This window comes from Lasioglossum baleicum, chromosome 14, assembly GCF_051020765.1.
Source record: "Lasioglossum baleicum chromosome 14, iyLasBale1, whole genome shotgun sequence".
NCBI lineage: Eukaryota > Metazoa > Arthropoda > Insecta > Hymenoptera > Halictidae > Lasioglossum > Lasioglossum baleicum.
Window position 1 is genome coordinate 12195607 of NC_134942.1, and position 20652 is coordinate 12216258.

Genomic DNA, 20652 nt, shown 5'->3' on the forward strand with positions numbered 1-20652 from the left:
GCGCTGTCAGCAATTACGAATAATTAATCTGCTTAGTCGTTGCAAAAGTCAACTTCAATAATTCAACCAGAGTAACCCGTGGTTTAAGTAATTATTTCTACATTCATTTTTATTGCGTTCAGACATGACACTAATCTAACTATTAAAAAATAACTTGAATAGATAACTATGATATTATTTGACAATACAACTAATTTAAAACTATTCGCAATCTAATATTCATATGAAATGTTATACAATACGTATCTATTCATCCTTCAATACATTAATATAGTTTTTTTTATTTATCTATACATTATAATCGGTTCTCCGAATTAAATTCGTTAGAATCTGTAACTGAAGGAGCAAATTCATTAATAACAATTGACAAACAGTCAGAAACTAATTCAAAATTAATAATAAATAAAAAATTCAATTTGAATATGAAACCGAAATTAATTTAAACGAAAATTAAATAAACTCGATTTCTACGGCACGACACGAATTCAAATACAATCGATCGTTACGACACAAAATTAAATTACCGCGAGAAGGCAACTTAGGCATCTTTAATTTCCAAAAATTTCATTAGATTCTGAGAAAACAATTAACTTAATTGTAACACTCTGTTTGGTACACCCCGTATAAATTGCTTCATAAAATGGATTCATAATAATATTTTTTAAAAGATTCGAATGGGTTTGGGATTTGTATTCTCTATGAACAACGCTATCATTGCAATTCAAAAATCGTTTTTATTACGCCATAATAAATTTCATTCTTGAAACACCCGGAGAGAGAGATAAAGGGACACGACGACATCCTACTATTTTAATTTGTAACTCACTTGGTATTTCAGATCATTGTTATTAGTTCCATCACCGACGAGAATATCCCGTCGCCACTTTGGTTTTCTTGTTCCCTTGAGCCTTCTCGTTGCAATACACTATACACCTTCCTCCTTTCTCTTTTTTCTTTCCTTTTCCAGTTTTCTTACCTAAACCTCCACCTTCTTATCCTTTACAACAACTTTGTACGTATTCAAAATATTTCAACTAACAAACAAAATGAATTGTTCTTAAACTTGTATACATATATATGTACATTCAAAATAAACAAAATGACATCGATAAACTAGAACTCTGTAACAAAATGGTGAAGCACGAGTCTCGGCTACTCTAAATCTAAACAGCGTGGTGTTTTTTTGTGTTTATCGTTTGTATTTATTACTTGCTATTATAGTTTTTTCTTATGTAGTGTAACATAACCTTCGTAAAGTGTATTGTTACTTGGTTTCTACCTTAGACAGTTTTACGTTCAGTATTCAATGCGATTAGGGTAGCCGTTCCTTATAATATAATGTTTACATTATTGGGTGAAGTCAATTTATGGAGTTTTGATGACAATATTAATATAAAAAGTACAGACTTTGGTGCATTTCGGTGAGATAAATCGTTTTCTAAACCGTATAAACGATACTAATAATTCAATATATCACCAAAATCATAAAATATTAACTATACATGTATCATAAAATATTGTACATTTATGAGATATTCGTGCATAAGGTAGAAAATTAATTAAAATTTTCTCTTGTTTCCATAGGTATCATGATAAACGTGTTGATAGTTTACACGAAGAAGGAAAACGATCATATAGCCAGAAACGTGGTATGACATATGTACCAACAAACAAAAAGGGAAATAAATTAAAAGATTCAATTAAATATCTAGAGGTAAAATTGTGCTATTAAGAATGTTATAAATTAATAATATTTGTTCACCACATTTTGAACTAATTCTATAGGATCAACTGAAAGACAATTCGATTATATATTGTCAGTGGTACGATGATTGCGTCTTACAGTTAATGTTGAATAATGCTCTGTTGATACAAATACAAGTTAATGTTGCTACCAGTGATATATATAAAATAACTTTTGATAAATATCTTGTTGGAAAACTTTCCGAGTATATATCCGATGGTAACTATCAACTTCTTTGTAACATTTATATCCATGCAGTGAATGATACTTAAATATTCTATTATTTTTAATTATAGTGTTAATTACTAAAAGTTATGTACTTTGTACTTATAACGATAATCAAGTAAGCCTTGTACATTTCACAAGATCAAAAAAACATGTGTTCGATAAAATTAGTAAGCTCGAACCAAAATTATCCACAATTGATCTGTTCGGTCCAAATGGCCGCAGATTGGATAAGAAGGTGCAAACTAATAAATGCAATGACTTGGTAAATATATTCATTATTATTTAGTCTTTTAAACACTATATAAACCTCTTTGGAAATTATTTAAAATTATGTCATTTAAGAGATTATTTTCCAAACATTGTAGATATTAATATGGTGGAAATCTACAATGAATGAAGTTTATCCATGGAGTCCGGCTGTGAAAGAACACGATCGTGCAAATATACATCTTTATCGTTTAATAGGGTATGAAATTTCTTTCTGATACATGTTCTTAATAATTAGACAGCGAATCTTTATGCAAAATAAAAATGTTTTACGTGATTTGACACAATCTGGAGTGAAATAGAAATGTATTTTCTTTCTTAATATGTTTAATAGGTTGAAAATAATGTAACAGTATTTTTAAATTCTTCTTTGACTGTTTTAAATTATGCTTATTCATTTTTGTTATAAATGCATAAAATCTGCTGTCTAAATAAATAATCCATACTTACTGGTTTGCCTGATAAAAGTATTTGAACACAAGGTGTTTTTTATTTTCAGATTAAAATTAGAATTAATTTGTTACATTCGTAGTGAGTTTGATCCCTTATGTATAATATTCGATGCATGTCATGATAATATTATTCATTCTGTAGAACAAAAAGTATCGAGAAAGGTAAACTTTCTACAGCATTTAGCATTGTCATTATTCTTGTAGCATTAATTTTGTAATTGAACGTTTCACATCATAAGTATGACATAGGGTGAGGTGACTATAGAGTGGAGAACATATGAAATATCACAACAAGATAAATTGCAAAGAATAGCAGTAACGTCGGTACCTTTACCTACGCATACAAGCTGCATCAAATTCTCACCTAATCAAGAACTACTACTATTATGTTGCATAGACGGTTCTGTGATAATTTACGATCAAAACAGAGCGACCACTACCAGCGTAAAAGCAGGCTTTGTAAGTTAAATGCACTTTTAGGCTTATAAACATCACTGGGAAATATATAAAATAATATATTAACTTTCAAGATTCCAACATTGACATCATGGCATAGTAATGGAATAATATTTATCATTGGAAACGATAAAGGCCAGTTCCAACATTTTGATATTTCTTTATCTAGTATTAAAAGTCAAACGTTAAGCGAAGATGTAACACCAGCCAATATTTTAGATCTATCGTCATATTTTAGGTACATTTATTTTAAATTCAGTTATTTATTAAAATGGTAATTGTATATCTAAAATATCAAATTTGTCAACAATGCAGAACTCAACCAGCATTACTGCGTATGGAGTGGAACAGAAAAAGTGATATAAATTGTTATGTTAATTGGCATAATCATGGGAATTCCCTTCTGTTGCTAATTTTTCAACGGTATGCTATCAATACGTTTTTTACCAAGCGAACAGTACATAAATGAATCAGTAATATGAATCTAACATATTGATAGAGGCCCTATAGGTGTAATAAAACTATTGGAAGGAGATTCTCTGTCCGGTGATGTATTGGTTAAAAGGTACTTGTCTTTGTATCAAGTTGAACAAGCAACTTCCTTATTGTTATCCATGAATTGGGATACCCATCCCCGGGCATGTATGCACACTCTAAATCAGATTTTAAATCACTTGTTTAAACTTCCATTGACGCCAGAACGTGAAAGTAAGATTTCCAAATTTCTGTATTATTTATTTCATCGCGGATACTACGTTCGATTAAATATATTTAAAAACAATTTAAAATCAAAACAAATATTGTACAGATCTCATACAGAACGCGCTGGGCAGTTTCCATATCCCAGTTAAACCAATCAGTCAAGCTACTGAAGAAGAATATGGAGATGAAATAAGAGACCTGACAAGAAGATTTTTTTATCATTTATTACGGTATTTTAGACATTGTTATATTTAAAACGAATTTATGCCGGATAGTATATCAATTCTATCTAATATAGGTATCAAATGTTTGATAAAGCCTTTAGGCTTGCTATAGATCTGAATGATCATGATCTTTTTATGGATATACACTTTTATGCATTAATTGTAAACGATATGGAAATGGCTACAGCAGCCAAAGAAAATGCCGAACGCATACTGAGTAGATCGAACAGTTGCAATAGTTCACGTAAGAATGAATAAAACACTTGATAGAATGCTCTTGTTCCTGAACGAAATTATAATTTTGAAATTTTCAGACTCCACATGCTCCAGAGCATCATGTTCGCTGTGTTCTGATTCGGCGAGTGATAAAGGAGAGAAATCTTACAGTGATGAGAGCGAAAGCTCCTCTAAAGAAAATCAGACTGATGTAAAGCATTCCAAGATCTATAGTTATAAGAAAGATTCCAAGAGTCAAATTCCACCTTTACCGATTCTCGATCCTCATAATCTTAACAAAAACCTGTTACCCACATCATTCCCCGATGTTCCATCTAGTGAAAACGCTGATTGCGATTTGGTGTCAACGTCTTTCAATATGCCCAACACTACCATTTCACCTTCCTTTAATCATTCGTCTCATCTCTCACTGTTGAACACGTTCTTTGCAAGAACGTCATTTAACAAACCTCTATATAAAACGCATACAACACATCCGACACAAACATCTGCAGTAACTTGTACTAATAATTCACAATCGTTCGATAATATTTCCGATGATTTAATGACAACGTCATTTGGAAGTATGTCTATCAATGAACGGAAAACTACGGTGCCTAATCGACACGCTGAAAATTCAATGGACAACGTGCAGAATAAATCTGTACTTGATGAAATGCGGTATTCCCTTGACCCTATGTCTGACAGTGCAATGACAACACAGTTGACCCAAGATAATAGCTTCATGTCAACTCCTTTTAACAATCCAATATATGAAACAGTTGCATTAGATGTTCCATCCAACTTATTAAGATCTTCATTGGACAATATGGATAGCAATATCATGTCAACATCTTTTAGCACACTTGGTACAAATATTCCGCATTCGTACGACTCTTCCTTTAGCAACTTAGCAACTAATGAGCCTGATTGTACAATATCTTCATCTTCCAAGAACATGAAATCATCGGTTACAATGAACGACTTCACATCGAAAACACTTACCGATTCTATCATAGTAAATAAATTAAGTACCAATTTTCATAGTAATCGTAGTAATCTCATGTCCACCTCTTTCAATTTTCTAGACAATGAGATACAAGATTCTCGTGGTAACATTGTTAGTAAAAGTATTAACAATGATGACAGCCACAAGACAATAAAATTACAACAGTCTCATACAGAAAATAATTTAGGAGACATCAACATCCCACCGCCGCCACCTTCTTTAACAAGTTCGTACACTAGTTATTTTCATAATCTTCCAAAAAAGAATCTTCCTCTGTCTAGAAGCACATCCGGTTTAGCAGACATTGACGAACCTATTCAAACGTTTTCACCTATCAGAACAAGAAATGTTTCATCGCATTTACTCCAGAAACAGAATTCCACAACTAATATTTTACAAACTCATCACAAACATGGTAATGTTAAGCCTTCCAGATATAGACTCAATTACGATCTCGATTATATTTCATTTCATGGAAGTTGCGATAATATACATTCCTCTTCTAATAGTATGAAGCTTGGCACGTCGAAGTATGCTTCCGCGTATAATATTCAAAATAGATTCGATAACAGACATTCTAAATTAATATTGCCACAAAATAGTACAAACGTTAGTGTTAGTAAAGAATCGAAGATTTCTTCGAACATACCACCACTGCCTATTATATCGACTCCTACGTCTAGTTCTATGTCCTGTACCCCATTTCCCACTTTCCCAGATGCAACATTAACAACCAATGAAAAACCAAAGGTCAAGTTTTCAGATACGGTAACACATATATTCGTGCCCGACACTGTGAGTACAAAAGAAAAAGTATGCTTATTAGTTATTACTAGACCGCGGAAGTTTATGCAATTTGCAATTTCTGTAGACGAATTTAAAAAAAAAAACCGAATCAAATAGAATCTTATTTTCGGTGATAGTAGCCTTTTTACATCTGAAATAAATTAAAGTCGTACTAAATTCTGTCGTATTTTATATCCTAATATTTTTTTAATATTTTCAAAAGCCATAATTGCATAAAGATCCGCAATCTAGTTAGTACTAGAGCTGTGCGAGAACCTGATGGTCAGGAAAAGTTTCGGGTTCTCGTACACCTCTCGTTAGTATTAGCCTTGTTAATTTACCAGTTTTTATAGGGTCAATCGCATAAACAAAAACGATCTACGATTACTCAAGTACACCTAACTGATCCAAAACGTGAATTAGCCGAAAGCCTTCCATTGTGCCTTGGTAATGAGGATTATCTGAAAGACTTCCAACCATTGTCAAGTAAGGAATAAAATTTTTTCAACACTATAAAATAATTTATAAAAATATAACGATTAAAATTTGTATTACGCAGAAGAAGATATAAGTGACAAAACAAAAGAATCTGCAAAATCGGAAGAAGGTTCCAAAATAAAAGTTGTACACTTCGGACTCTTATAAGTAAAGAAGGGATGCAGAGTTTAATGAAAATTGATAAGATACTGTATTTACATACTTCTATTGTGTTTGTAAGCATATCTATATATCTATTTTGTATATAAATTTTATATGAAAAAAATTATTTTAAAATTGTATTATGACTTTGCTGCGATATTAAATAGTTTCCATAAATCTAATATTATTTAGCTATTGTTTATTAGGATTCTTCATTTCATCTAATTCCGTTTTCAAATCAAACAATTCTTTGTCTGGCACATAACGTTTGGTCTCTATCTCAGGTTTGTATGTGTCTACGTGTAAAGAGACTCCTACAGGTAAAGTCGCTTCTAATAGTCTAATTAAAATAGGTATTTTCGTAGAAGTTATATTCGATACTACCATGTCTCTTTCAAAAATTCTAAGATTATAGTCAGCATCGACAATTTCACTTTGTTTTTTATATCTTTCTACCTTAAGTTCCTGATGCGGGAAAGCGTAACTGCAAGAGCGAAAACATATGCATTACTAAAGCAGAACTTATTTCATGTAAAAAAGAGGTATGGATATAAAAATACCTGTCTTCGACATCTACATCCAATTCATTTGCAATTTTACAAATTAAAGATTGATATTTTTCCAGCAGTGGGTACACATATCCTTTAATTTGTATATTCAGGACAGGATAGAGAGCTGGTCCTTTATGTTTTACCTATATTTAAGATTGTAGCATACAATAATGGTGAAATAAACACATTGCATAATATCACTTTAAAACATTACGAATATACCGATAAGTAAGGAGGATCGTATAAGCCATAAAACCTCATGGATGTGTTCATTAGTCGACGTCGACAACACGTAGAAACCTAAATACATAAAATAATCATATTATTTGTAGTGAAAAATAATAAGAAAACAGATTAATACATATAACCTCTTTATCTGTAAACACAGTTGTACCTGTTTAATCAAATTTAACGCCATTTCTGATAGAATAGTTTATTTTTGAAAAGTTAACTTTTAAAACTCTTCATCAATTGAGCTGTTATCAAACAACATTCATTAAATTTTATACGGTAATCACATAACAATAATCAAATTATGTATGTATGTATATGTGTTTATAGATACAGACACACTGATTTACTGCTTGACACAATCAAAAACTACATGTGCAATGTTGTACTCTATGTATATACCATATACATATAAGAAAACTGTCGATATATGAGTTAAGGTACTAAAGGTACGTTTTCACGCGGCAGTGATTGTCGTATATATATTGTACATAGTCGTGTATATATATATAGGTATCTGGTATGTACTTTATATACTTCTGAACGTATTTTTTTACATTTTTGATGCCAAATAAAATCTAAAATATTAATTAGTATTTGAAACATTTATTTCGCCAAACCTCTGTCAGGAATCAGCCCTTTCAAGTACAACATTTTTGGGACACCCTGTATAAGACCAAAATGATTTTGATTTTATTTTGTGTGAAAGAAATACTATATGTATACAATAGTGATGATAATGATAATAAATATAATTTCATTATATTTTCGAACCAATAATTTCATCTCGTTAGACGTGTGGTAAATAATTCTCTTGGATCATTGAAGTCATTGGACCTTTCCTGTGAGATTCTGTATCATCGAACAGACATTGAACAGCCAATAATTGCATCGCAATACGTGCTAAATTCTGCTAAAAAGTAAACGAAGACATTCTGTCAAAATCGTAAAGTATGTGTGTTGCAGACGTGTGCTTGCATACATAACATAAACAGCATAAAGACCATTTAAATATTCCGAAGGAAAATATAAATGTATTAAATGAGAAATGGATATCGAAACTGAAAATGTTATAAACCTTATATTTCCGGATGGTATTCGAGGTGATTTGCATTCATATTATGACACTATTTTTGAATAGATATCTTATTTTTTTTTATTTCTAAACAATTGACATATATTTTTTTCTCTCTCTTCTTAGAATCATGGAAAGAAAATCCCGAGTTTTATCAATACTTGTCAAAACTTGGAGGCTACGATGTTGACCAACTTAGTAAGATAATTATGATTTTCTTGAAACTAATATAAGCTTATGCAAAACATATTTCATGTAAAAATAATTTGATTTTTAGGTAAAGAACCTGATCATCTAGACGATGAGAAGAATTCGGTATTGAATACAACACAAGATCTAGTATTTACAAATTATAAAACATTCGTACAAACCGCAGAGAGCTCCAGAGAAATATTTAAACAAGTAAGAAAGTAATATGTTATAATATATTCTGCAAAATCAATATTAGACCTATCAATGTCGATTTAATATGTGATTTTAAGTTTAATCAAACTGAATATTGGCTGGATGGACTTGTACAAAAGATTCCCAAGTTTGTGGAGAAGTGCCAATCATTTTGTGATGCGTCGAAAGATATTAACGCGCATAGGAGAGTGAATAGTTTAACATTAACCAGAAACGCAGAATTGCTGGAAGTTCTTGAAATGCCTCAACTGATGGAATCATGTTTACGAAGCAATCAATATAATGAGGCATTAGAATTGTCTCAATACGCGCGTCAATTAGGAACGAAACATGGAGATATTCCAATTATATCGGTAATTGATACTAAACCTATGCATCTATCGCATTACATATTTCGCTTTATTCATTTAACAATGTAGTCCATAGTGGCAGAAATTGAAAGCAGTTGGTCAGGCATGGTAGGTCAAGTTGTTGGGTCGTTGAGAGGAGACTTGCCACTTCCAAGATGCTTACAACTTGTTGGGCTGTTACGATCAATGGATGCTTTCACAGAACCAGAATTACGCATTAAATTTCTTCAAGCACGCGACAGCTGGCTTCAGAGTCTCTTGAATGCTATACCTAAGGATGACCGTAAGCAAATTTTAGATTGATAATTGGCAATTGTATATTTGAACAGCATCGAGTGTCTTTTTTCAGCTAATATCCACATAACAAAAACAATAGAATTATCGAGGATACATTTATTTAATATAATTACGCAATACAGAGCTATGTTTAATGATGATGAGCTCATAATGCCAGGACGAGATCCAACTGTAAACGAGTGTGCTATATTTTATCATTGGCTCGAAGAAAAGGTACATTCAGTATTTAAATATTGCATCACAGGGATACCGATTATTAGACAGTGGATCTATATGCAAAATAAGAATAAAATATAACAGTATTTTTAAATTCTTCTAATGTGTTCACTGATTTAAATTACGTCAGCTCATTTTTAACATAAGTGCATAAAATCTGCTGTCTGCCGATTATTATTTATATTATTCTTTCAGATATCCCAATTTTTAACAACACTCGAACAAGATTTACCTGGTGTGACATCTATAGATTCTATTTTGGGGCAGTGCACATATTTTGGTTTATCATTTGGGAGAGTGGGCGTGGATTTTACTGGACGAATGTCTGATATATTTGTACGTGTAATTGGAGAAAAATTTGAGTCCAGTGTCCGTAAAACAACAAAAAAGTTCGAAAAGGATATGGAATCGTTCACCCTAATTAATAAAATTCAAAGAACTAATATAAAAATAAATACTACAGCAGTTAAATCAGTAAGTGATTAATTTAGTAAATTACGTTCCTACGTATACATATTTTACAGCGACGTAGATAACGAAGTATTCTTTTGCACAGGAGAATCCACCAGAACAGTTAGTGGAATTTTATCCTCTAGCTGAATATTGTAACGGTCTTATATCTGCTTTTAATGAAATACGGCTCTGTCCACCAGTTGCTCTTTCTGTCTTCTGTACAAATATTCTACAGGAGTCGTTATATCTGGTTTCAAAAGCTATATTAATGTTTTATAAACAAGAACAACAAGTAAGTCGGCGGTAGTACGATTTTAATTTCTTGTTCAAAGGATTACGAGTTTGATTCAATGAATTTATTGTGTAGGCTTTTGCAGCTGCGGAAAGAGAGAATATGCTCAAGTTTATAGAATGTTTAAGCGAACAACTGATTCCTTATGCACAGTATTGCATTCACGTTATTTTTCCACCGAATCAAATTGCGATCCATTTAGGTATTTCAGAAAATTTACTCCGAACAGAGGTATGCAGAGACATTTGGTAAATCTATCTATAAAATATTATTTTTCTTATTAAAAGAGAAACGATATTTAGAAAATTTGAATATATCTTAAATATATATTTTTCACAGGGAATTACATATTTAAATAGAATTAATATATTAGATCCTCTGGCTCCATTATTACCAGTTTCAAAAAGTGATAAAGACATTGTTACTTCCTCATTACCTACCTCTAATGTACAATCGATACTGCAAAAAGCTTCCAATGAAACATCTGCATCTGAGAATACAAGAGATGTAACTGCCACACAATCAGAAAAAGGAAAAGTAACTGAACCACACAATACCGCAGAACAAACAGTTATACCTGATGATAAACAAGAGAAAAGCATAATGTCAACCAAAGGTGTTAATGTCACTAATACTTCGAATTATGCTGCAAATCAGAATAGATAATTGTAAATTTCTATTCATTTCACACATCATTATACGGATACAGAAATACTGTAAATAAAAGAGAATAGTTTTTTAATTACTATATTTGTTCAGGCAGTACCATTCCCTTTCTATGATACATTTTAAAATAACTTATTTAGGATTTAGTATTATAATTCAACACAAATTTATAAAAATATTTTATTGCGCTAATAATAATAATATATTCAATTTTATAACACGGACGTACAACTTATAATCAATTACAAATTATAATTACTAGATAAATCTTATGCATATAATATCATTTATCAAAGAAATTGCGATTCGTTAGTAGATTGCGGATCTTTATGCATTCATCGTATTTATAGAGTGCGTGAAATTTTTACAAAATCCATGAAAACGAAGGTTTGCATAAAGATCTACTTATTACATATCACAATTTGTATAAAACCATAATCGTTTTATGTTATTTTTAGTGCTCTGTATCATGTGCCCGACCTTACATAACTTCCTTCATGTTTCTGATTGTGAGTCTTATTATAACTAGATGCAGTTTCACTATTGTAAATAGCGCTATTACTTGTATCTTCATTTCCGCAAATACTATTTTCCAGAGGTATTTTATACTCTCCATTCGCTGTATTTGCGTTATGATTTTCTTCATTCATTTCTTTAGAAGTTGTAATAGGATATTTCAAGTCTAACATCTCTTGTTTTATTTTCCTAACTTTTCTAAGTAACTTCTCGCATTCATCTTCTTCTGCATCTTGCAAAGACACAAAAGACGTTTCCCTCTTTAAATGTCTTTTGGCTATTTTATCAATAGATTTATTTTTACTCAGATTATTTAAATATATTTGTAACTTATTTATTTCTTTTTTCTCTTGTTTGTGTCTCTCTTTTAGTGCTTTCAACCGAATCCTTAGTATGTCACAGTCACGTTGAGCTTTTGTATGTAAATACTTAACTCTTTCAGCTATACTTTGATTGCGCCTGTAAGAAGTGTATATAATTTGAATATTGTAACATGCGATAGTCAACTGTTTCTTATCTTATTATATAAAAATTATATTACTGTAGACTGAGGATGTTTATACAATCTCTAAATTTTGTAGGCAATTTTTAAGAAAGTGGAATCACATAGAATCTTACTTTCAGTGGTAATAGTCTTTGTAGTTCTGGAATAAATAAAAAGCATACTAAATTCTATGGAATTTTATATTTTAGCATTTTTTGGCAATTCTTAGAACTCCATAAATGCATAAAGATCTGCAGTCCACTAATTGGATATCCATAAAAATACTTACGTATCTCTTGATAAATTTCCCCTTCTAGTATATGCAACTTTAGGTGTATAAGCGTGCCTTGTTTCCATGAAAGTATCTTTATGGTTCACAGATTTTTCAAGTACAGGTATTAAATTAACAGGTATTAAATTACATATAACAGCTTCCGATGGAGCAACAATATTTCCTGTATATTTTGAGAGACTAGGATCTATTGTTTCATTCATCTCATTTTTTTCTACTTCACAAATAATGTCTGTATTACTAATATTCGATGAAAGTTTATTTTCATCTACTTTTGACACACGAGGCCTATTATATTTTTTATGTATAGTTATTTTTAAAATTGGCACTTTCGATGTTTTTGGTACGCTCATATTAACATCATTAATTGTTTATACACCTCTACAAAATATATATGTAAAATGTGGTCAATGTTTCCATCAACGGATTGTACTCGATCAACAATTATTACACTATTTATTTATATACTATGTGCATGTATTTATATTGCATTTTGAATAGGTTATGATACTCTATATTGACCATATAATAATTATATATATGAAATAGTACGATACAGACAACTTTTCAAATGAGGGTAACAATGCAATGAATTATTTTTTGTAATTCTAATTTAATACATATGCTATATTTTTGCCATTAGGCTGTATATTTAGTTTTCAGTTGCATCGATTGAAAATGTCAGTAAATAAATATAATATAATGGACCAATGATAGAGAGTGTATATATGTATTTAGCAGAAGTGAAACTTCTATTGAAAATTTAATCTTCAACTTCAACATTCGTATTCACAAATTGAGTGACCTTGACGCATCACATACAGCCATCTATAATTTATATACACTCAATTTCATATTATTGTGCATGTGTCAATGTGTGCTGCACGTGTTTTTGCTGTCGATGGAGTGAGGTTATGTACTTTTAAAATAGATAATTTTCTACTTACTACACGTTTGTTTTTGTAATAAATATTACGTGTGACATCAATATTGTAAATGACAATGCCAATCACGAAGATGGATAATTTAAATGCATGGAAACCTCTAACATTAGAGGGTTCTGTATTTTCTGGCGGCATTGACGGTTTAATCGGTGTGGAAGAATTAACCGATTATAAATTAGAAAAAAAGAATAATAAGACGAAATTTCTAATTCGTGATGGAAAAAGTGAAATTGATAAAGATAAGGTAAGGAAAGTGTATTCTTTAACAACTTAATTTGTTTTATATACATATTTATTTTACATGAATATATTAAAAAAAAACCATTTGTTCATAAACATCGATGTAGAAAGAAATTTATTTATCGTCATAATCTGAAGCGCCACTTGTCATACAGTTGTGATACAGATCTACGAAACGTGTTTTCTAAATTTTCTGTAGAAGCTCGCATAAAAAAGTTGCAAAATACAACTTTTAGTATTTTCTCTGTAATTCCGACAACTTGCAATTTTTCTTAATAATTTTATTTACGTTCTGTAGCAAACCAATTGTTTCAACTTCTCAAAAAAGTTTAAATTGTATGGTCCAATATTGAAAAAGTTATCATCTTCTTAAGAGTATATAAATATTAGTGGGAGTCACTATATATGGCAGTTAACGCGTTAGGTAATATAATTTAGTTTTACAGAATTTTCAGACATATTTCTGTATTTATTAGGTACCTTTAAAGCGTAAGGGTTCAAATAAATGGCAAGAAGATGATATAGATGCTAATGAGTCAGTATTGGAGAAAGCGAAGTTCAAAAATCACCGAGACAGTAACATTAAGAAGAAGAAAAGGAAAAAAATAGTAACAGAGACGACGGGAAAGAATGATTCAGAGTTGAAGTCTGATAATGAAGATCATGTTTGTAGTCGAAACAGTGATACTGAAAGTGAAGTAGACAGTGTTAACACACATGTATGGAGTTCACTGGGCGTACCTAAGATTATAGTAAAAGCATTAGAAGATCAACAGTTTCATACACCTACTACTATTCAGATGTTAACTCTGCCACCAGCAATATTAGGACGTAGAGATATACTGGGTGCTGCAGAGACAGGTAGCGGGAAAACATTAGCTTTTGGAATTCCCATAATAAATGGTATTTTGGAGTTAAAAAATAAACAACTCAATGAATCTGGTGAAACTTCTGTGAAGAAATCAAGTAATAATACTAGAAATGAAGGTTGGATTTGTTCAGAAAGTGAAACTACAGAAGAAGATGATAATAGTTCTTCAGAATCTGATTATGAAGAGGATGGTGATATCAATGAAAATAACATTGGCTGTGTACGAGTAATTAATAACATAGAAATTAATAAGCCACAGAGTTGTGTACAGAAACCCTTATATGCATTAATTTTAACACCAACTCGTGAATTAGCTATCCAAATAAAAAATCATTTGACTAAAGCAGCAAAATATACTGATATTAAAGTGAGTATTTTTGTCGTTTTTTCTGATAAAATATTACGAAGTGTCATAAGTAGACTGCGGTTGTTTATGCAATTTTCAATTTCTGTAGACGGAGTTTAAGAGAGAGAGAAAGTGGAATAAAATAGAATCTTATTTTCCGTGGTAGTAGCCTTTAAGATCCGAAATAAATTAAAATCATACTAATTTCTGTCATATATTTCATATCCTAGCATTTTTTGAAGATTTTCAGAATCCATAATTGCATAAATATCCGCAGTCTAGTCATAAGTAACTTAAATTTAATAATTAAGTGTGTCTATTATTTATATCATTCAGATAGCAGTTGTATTAGGTGGAATGGCACAAGTTAAACAAGAAAGAATATTGAGCAAGGGTCCAGAAATTGTAATCGCTACACCTGGCAGACTATGGGAAATGATACAGATGGGTAATCCCCACCTGAATCAAGTAGATTCCATTAAGTGAGTCCTATCAAGCAATTGTAATATAAGATATGAAGTTTTATCAGACTTGAGGTTACACGCGAATTTTATTAAAATGATGTAATACATATGCTAGGTATTTAGCCATTGATGAAACGGATAGAATGTTGGAGAAAGGTCACTTCCAAGAATTACAGCAGCTATTAGAAAAAATAAATATGAACAAAACCATGTTACAGAAACGAAAAACATTTATCTTTTCTGCTACGTTGACTATGGTGCATGACGTTCCAGAGTATTTACAGAAGAAGAAGAAGAAGCAATATAAAAATAAAATACATAAATTGACATCTGGTCAGAAATTACAAAATTTTATAGATCTAATTGGGATAAAAAATCCAAAAATTGTTGATATTACGAAGGAGTCAGGTGTGTATCTTTGGTAACCAGAAATGCTGCGATAAATATAGTATTCTAACGTGAATGAAAACGGTTTCTTCATAGGTACTGCCAGTAATTTGACGGAATGTAGAATAGTGTGCACAATAGATCATAAAGATTATTATCTTTATTACTTTTTAAAAAGATACACTGGTAGGACATTGGTGTTTTGCAATAGTATTGGTTGTGTGAAACGTTTAGCTACTCTTTTTGGTATACTTAACTGTAGACCTCTGCCACTGCATGCCAGTATGCAGCAGAGGCAGCGATTGAAAAATCTTGAGAGGTAAGAAAATTTGAATAAAAATAATATTTTTGGGTGGGAGGTGTGCGAGAATCCGAAAATATCGGTTTAGTTCGGGTAGCCGACATTTGCGGGTTCTCGTACACCTCGATTTTAGAGAACTTATAGAAATATAGATTTCAGGCGGATGAGAATGGGTTATTAATGGCTACTGATGTAGCTGCAAGAGGTTTGGATATACCAAATGTGGAACATGTAATACACTATCAAGTGCCTAGAACGAGTGAAGTATGTCCAGATGCACGTAATGAATTATGTGAAAGTTGAAGAGCTTCTATTAACTTTTATTTTGTTTATTTTTTAATCTATAGAGCTATGTACATAGAAGTGGGAGAACTGCAAGAGCTCAGAAGGAAGGTTTAACAGTTCTTATGATGGAACCATCTGAAAAACACTACTATACTAAATTGTGTAAAACTCTTGATCGCAGTAAGTGCATTAATGCGATAATGTTATATAAGATAATTCGAGATGGGATATTGATACAGTTATTTTTGGTGCAGCGGAAGACTTACCTGTATTTCCGGTAGTTGATAGACTACTTATGGCAGTCAAAGAAAGAGTCGACATTGCTAGAGATATTGATAAATTGGAATTAAAATTTCGTAGAGATAATTCGAAAAAGGGTTGGTTACGGAAAGCGGTGGAGGAAATGGATATGGTTTTAGACGAAGATGAAGAGTAAGTTTGAACATAGCTAAAAAAAAACATTACCGTGTTCTATATTCCAATTGTCGCTTACAACAGAAACAACTTCATTTTTTAGAGAATTAGAATTTGAAACAAAAGAAATGGCAGATTTAAAGCATCAATTAAAAATAAAAAGGCGTCATTTGGATTCTCTTTTATCAAAACCGCTGTTTCCAAGAGGATTTTCTGGGAAATTTCTCGATAATAATATCGAATTTACGATAGCTGATAACAATGAGAAAGCCGTTAATATTATGAAAAAAGCCATAGAGAAAATTCCACAAAAACAAAAGGGAAGGAACCAACTGTCCAGTAAAAAAAAGACTTTCTTGAAGAACAAAATTTTAAAAAAGAAACAGAAAATTCTAAAAGAGAAGAAAACATAAAGTATGCTGTTTGTATTAAGGAAAATAAACGGAAATTAATATTTCGTATATTTGTATGTACCTAGTTTATTGTTTACATTCAGTTTCCTGCGTAATTATTTATATTTTATATCACATCAACTGGAAAGAGTTTTAAATCATTTTCATAAAGGAGATGATGCAGTGACTTTACTGACGGAAAACGCGTACGCCGTGTCCGATTTAAATTATAATTTTAATGATTAATTTCCACTTGATCTTTATCCTCACAGCCTCCTTCATTGAATTTCACTGAATTATTCCGTAGAAAAATCTAAATGTCATTCAGTTGCAAAAAGCGTACGATTTTATTCGCTACCGTTTCAGTATATTATTTTTATAGTTTCATATATATGTAAACAATTCTTTGAGTTAAATAGAAAGTTACAAATTGACGTTTAATTCGATTAAAATAACACGCGTGGCTATTCAGCGCTAAGGGAGTTGACATACAATTAATTAATCCAATTAAAAAATAGAGAAACACCTAGGTTTATACTTTAAGAGACAACGAGCTGAGCTTTTCTTAGAAGATGAACCGATCTCATTGCTTTTGTTAGTACGTATGGCAGAGGTATGTCATGCAATTATTATCATTTCTACAATATTACATATAGTTCCGTGGTATTTATTATTATAATATAATACAGATTCAATTGGACGTCGATCAAAACGATCGACGTTGTTTTCGATCATCAAACACAGCCGGTTTACTTATAATAATTAAAAAAAAAAACTCTTCTCGGTCAGAACACCGTATTGTAAATAACTTCGTCCTCCGTGCTGATAATCGAGTCGATCCGCTCGTTCGTCACCATCGAGTTCATGTATCTGTCGTTGCTGATCTTGCTCGGCAGCTCGACGGCCGAATCGCGTCCTTTCACCACGATTTTGATCCTGGCCATCACGTGACTTCCGGGACACTTTTGCACCTGGGCGGCCGCGTTCTCGCAGATTTCCGCGTAAATGTCGTCAGCTTTGGTCCTGGTTAATTTGGGAAGGGATGGCACGGGTGTGAGACTGTCCCTGACACGGGAATAGTTCGGCTGCAGCTCGACGCTCGTCGGCATCTCCAGGATGCTCGTGGAGACGGATCTTTGTACAGGTTGCTTGGACGAGTTCGAATGACTCGGATGAGAGGTAGTTTCGGGCTCCAAACTGGAGTAACGCTCCTGGCACCTGATCGCCACTTCCGGTTTCACCGCGAACGTGAACGAGGCCGATTTCTTCGCAGGATTCCGACTACGGCCTCCCTGCGCCAGCTTCGAGATCCGTTCCAGGAATCCGTTTCGACAGTTCTGCCTCGTTTGACTCTTCTCGCGGACAGTGCTCTTCTTCAGCTGCTCCAGCCCGTCCTTCAGACTCTGCAAAATCGGCTTCGTCGTTTCCGGCTTCGGCTTGATCTTCTTCAGATGCATCTCCTTCAGGCTCTCGCCGGTCGGGTGCAGCTTCAGAGGTGCCACTCGCGGTTCCGTTGCTCGATCTCCGACGGCTCGGCTGAAGTGGAAAAACAGGTTGAACTACATAGAATACATATTTTCGAATGTTTTTCGCGTCTTTCGAATATCACTGCAATACGGGACATTCTACGGTATATTATCACGCACTCGCGAACACCGCCTCTCGCGATTATTCAAACGACTACGAACGTTTCGGAGATGTTGGATTAATGCAGTCCGGACGTTTATGTTTCAACGATTTTTAACGAATACATTTATGTATGTCTGTATGTGTGTACGTATTATATAAATAATAATACCTGCAGGCAGACAATAATCGTTGCATTTTTGGCGAAGCCAGCAGCCTAGCTTCTGATGGATAGCCTAATCTCGCTCTCCTTACCCGTGGCGCACCATTTCCGGTTACTACGAGTTCAAGCATTTCAGGATTGTGAACGGGTCTTTCCGGTACGATACATCCTAAAACAATTGGTCCTCGAGTTGAGCTTTCTAATTCCATCAAACCACCGTATTCTCTTGGCAAGGGAATCGGAAGTGGACCAGCTATTAAACGAACCTGGAAAACAGGAGCCTTCTATTAGGATTGTTAAACATTTCTATTAAAAATATCGACCTCTTTTTTTACGGCCCCCATTTACAAGCAATTAGCATCGCTACCTTAACAGCTCTTTAACATACAGAAACCTCTTATCTATACATATATTACTTGTAGATAATGTAAATTGTAAAGTACGTAATTTATATGTGGAAATTCTTTCTTGTTAAAGATGATATTCGTTACATTAAAAGCTTCTATTTTTATAATAAATGGTCGCAAAACAAAAAGGGGGATGCTATATTTATTTATTTATATTGTTCAAGATAGAGGTAGTTAGAAGGAGGAAAAAGATATTTACCCTGAGAGGTAGCTGTCTTTTTGCAAGATGTTGCACTTTGTACAGCACAGCATCGCTTCCGGTATCGATGCTTCCGTTTTGGCAAATGGCGTAGAATTCGCCTCTCGCCGACAACGGTGCAAAAACTTCACGCCCGTGTGGATCCAAACACTGGGCATATTGATCCTTTTCAGAAGAGCTTCCAGAAATCCCGAAGGACACCGTGCTGCACTTCCTTGTATCCTGGAAGACCGCTATCAATCGCAGAATTTCGCCCGCTCTGATCGTGGTTTTCGTATAATGAGCTCTTAGGTTGCCATTTTCTGCAAAAAAGAGAAATTTCAGCATTTATGAATTTAAATATGAACAAATATTAATATAGTATTCTTATTTTTCCTTTATTTTAACTTTTATAAAACAATCTTTGGAGATAGGAATTTATGTAAAATTATTTCTTATGATTATTATTTATACAACTATATGTATTATCTACTTATTACTAAATTGGCAATTTTTATGCGAAATTTAATTTAGTTGGGCTCGTTGTGAAATCTCAAATTAAACATAGTTTATTAAAATGTTTTATTGTATTTTTCGCTAAATACATAAAACTTCGCATCCTAATTGTAAGTAATAAACAATTTCTTAAGTATTTCATCTAAAAGAGTACGGTGCATAAATGCGCAAGAATTGATGTATATTTAAACAAGTATGGATAAAATAGGCATAGAATAAATATAAATAAATATAGTAAATATAGGTCATCTTTGTGTATATTTTAAAAACAAGAAATTGATTGTTTATTTACTGCTTTGTATAGTTTCAGCATGGTATAATTTTTTTAGCGACCTTTTTCATATTTATCTTATTCTGGTATTTTAATGTTTAACATTTAATATTTAATATTCAAATGCAGATTATTGTCAGCTGCTCACGTTTTAAAAGGATGAAATCAAGATTAAAGTATTGCGTGTAGTAACGTGTAGTCGATTACACTCTTAAAAATAACAAAACATAATAATCGAAACCTTAGCATCGATGTTTCATGCTTCCTTTATCACAGTACTGTGCGTTACTACCGCA

The 20652-nt window shown here is 32.3% G+C and overlaps 6 protein-coding genes across 11 annotated transcripts in view; 3 read left to right on the forward strand and 3 right to left on the reverse strand.

Moving 5' to 3' along the window:
• Positions 1-864: 864 nt before the first annotated feature.
• On the forward strand, positions 865-6905 carry Frtz (WD repeat-containing and planar cell polarity effector protein fritz). 4 transcript variants are annotated; one of them, XM_076438595.1, is made up of 15 exons: positions 865-1012; positions 1585-1714; positions 1786-1963; positions 2041-2234; positions 2338-2438; positions 2739-2853; positions 2941-3150; positions 3222-3385; positions 3463-3570; positions 3647-3855; positions 3956-4079; positions 4148-4317; positions 4388-6111; positions 6438-6570; positions 6644-6905. In XM_076438595.1, exons 2-15 carry the CDS (start codon positions 1652-1654, stop codon positions 6727-6729), a joined length of 3579 nt encoding a protein of 1192 aa, XP_076294710.1. In that variant the 5' UTR covers positions 865-1012; positions 1585-1651; the 3' UTR covers positions 6730-6905. The 4 variants fall into 4 exon arrangements, with proteins under 4 accessions (XP_076294710.1, XP_076294708.1, XP_076294709.1 ...); XM_076438593.1 differs by lacking the exon at positions 865-1012 and adding an exon at positions 1023-1421; XM_076438594.1 differs by lacking the exon at positions 865-1012 and adding an exon at positions 1024-1421 and having other exon boundaries at positions 4388-6093.
• On the reverse strand, positions 6722-7911 carry Mrpl48 (mitochondrial ribosomal protein L48). Its single transcript, XM_076438606.1, has 4 exons — positions 7669-7911; positions 7497-7574; positions 7284-7417; positions 6722-7207 (listed from the first exon to the last, which is right to left on the reverse strand). The coding sequence occupies exons 1-4, from the start codon at positions 7690-7692 to the stop codon at positions 6916-6918; spliced, it is 528 nt and encodes a 175-aa protein (XP_076294721.1). The 5' UTR covers positions 7693-7911; the 3' UTR covers positions 6722-6915.
• Positions 7912-8357: 446 nt separating this feature from the next.
• Positions 8358-11335, forward strand: Cog8 (conserved oligomeric Golgi complex subunit 8). 2 transcript variants are annotated; one of them, XM_076438599.1, is made up of 10 exons: positions 8358-8608; positions 8707-8778; positions 8858-8982; positions 9063-9338; positions 9405-9618; positions 9685-9845; positions 10044-10322; positions 10405-10593; positions 10669-10841; positions 10933-11095. In XM_076438599.1, the coding sequence occupies exons 1-10, from the start codon at positions 8554-8556 to the stop codon at positions 10946-10948; spliced, it is 1560 nt and encodes a 519-aa protein (XP_076294714.1). In that variant the 5' UTR covers positions 8358-8553; the 3' UTR covers positions 10949-11095. The 2 variants fall into 2 exon arrangements, with proteins under 2 accessions (XP_076294714.1, XP_076294713.1); XM_076438598.1 differs by having other exon boundaries at positions 8360-8608; positions 10669-10824; positions 10933-11335.
• On the reverse strand, positions 11331-13661 carry LOC143215957 (uncharacterized). 2 transcript variants are annotated; one of them, XM_076438605.1, is made up of 3 exons: positions 12549-12904; positions 12394-12419; positions 11331-12234 (listed from the first exon to the last, which is right to left on the reverse strand). In XM_076438605.1, the coding sequence occupies exons 1-3, from the start codon at positions 12902-12904 to the stop codon at positions 12218-12220; spliced, it is 399 nt and encodes a 132-aa protein (XP_076294720.1). In that variant the 3' UTR covers positions 11331-12217. The 2 variants fall into 2 exon arrangements, with proteins under 2 accessions (XP_076294720.1, XP_076294719.1); XM_076438604.1 differs by lacking the exon at positions 12394-12419 and adding an exon at positions 13499-13661 and having other exon boundaries at positions 11336-12234; positions 12549-12932.
• On the forward strand, positions 13548-17264 carry LOC143215952 (ATP-dependent RNA helicase DDX24). The gene is made up of 9 exons (XM_076438597.1): positions 13548-13739; positions 14212-14973; positions 15289-15434; positions 15532-15824; positions 15900-16122; positions 16257-16368; positions 16452-16569; positions 16644-16821; positions 16907-17264. Exons 1-9 carry the CDS (start codon positions 13548-13550, stop codon positions 17214-17216), a joined length of 2334 nt encoding a protein of 777 aa, XP_076294712.1. The 3' UTR covers positions 17217-17264.
• Positions 17265-17841: 577 nt separating this feature from the next.
• The window catches only part of LOC143215954 (uncharacterized), a 30632-nt gene continuing 27821 nt past the window's right edge, over positions 17842-20652 (reverse strand). The window contains exons 4-6 of the mRNA XM_076438600.1: positions 19591-19892; positions 18994-19250; positions 17842-18731 (exon numbers count right to left, since the gene is read on the reverse strand). Of these exons, the coding sequence (XP_076294715.1) occupies positions 17981-18731; positions 18994-19250; positions 19591-19892 (1310 nt within the window). The 3' untranslated portion in view covers positions 17842-17980. The remainder of the gene's footprint in view (positions 18732-18993; positions 19251-19590; positions 19893-20652) is intronic.

Coding starts and splice junctions, on each gene's coding strand:
- Frtz (XM_076438593.1), top strand. CDS start 1,339: ATGTTTACATTATTGGGTGAAGTCAATTTATGGAGTTTTGATGACAAT. Junction 1,715..1,785: donor ATTCAATTAAATATCTAGAG/GTAAAATTGTGC, acceptor CTAATTCTATAG/GATCAACTGAAAGACAATTC. Junction 3,856..3,955: donor ATTGACGCCAGAACGTGAAA/GTAAGATTTCCA, acceptor AATATTGTACAG/ATCTCATACAGAACGCGCTG.
- Mrpl48 (XM_076438606.1), bottom strand. CDS start 7,692: ATGGCGTTAAATTTGATTAAACAG. Junction 7,418..7,496: donor ACGATCCTCCTTACTTATCG/GTATATTCGTAA, acceptor TCTTAAATATAG/GTAAAACATAAAGGACCAGC. Junction 7,208..7,283: donor GATGTAGATGTCGAAGACAG/GTATTTTTATAT, acceptor TCGCTCTTGCAG/TTACGCTTTCCCGCATCAGG.
- Cog8 (XM_076438598.1), top strand. CDS start 8,554: ATGGATATCGAAACTGAAAATGTTATAAACCTTATATTTCCGGATGGT. Junction 8,779..8,857: donor CTACGATGTTGACCAACTTA/GTAAGATAATTA, acceptor TTTGATTTTTAG/GTAAAGAACCTGATCATCTA. Junction 10,825..10,932: donor AAAATTTACTCCGAACAGAG/GTATGCAGAGAC, acceptor TATTTTTCACAG/GGAATTACATATTTAAATAG.
- LOC143215957 (XM_076438604.1), bottom strand. CDS start 12,904: ATGAGCGTACCAAAAACATCGAAAGTGCCAATTTTAAAAATAACTATA. Junction 12,235..12,548: donor GGAAATTTATCAAGAGATAC/GTAAGTATTTTT, acceptor CACTTCTTACAG/GCGCAATCAAAGTATAGCTG.
- LOC143215952 (XM_076438597.1), top strand. CDS start 13,548: ATGACAATGCCAATCACGAAGATGGATAATTTAAATGCATGGAAACCT. Junction 16,123..16,256: donor CGATTGAAAAATCTTGAGAG/GTAAGAAAATTT, acceptor ATAGAAATATAG/ATTTCAGGCGGATGAGAATG. Junction 16,570..16,643: donor GTGTAAAACTCTTGATCGCA/GTAAGTGCATTA, acceptor TTTTTGGTGCAG/CGGAAGACTTACCTGTATTT.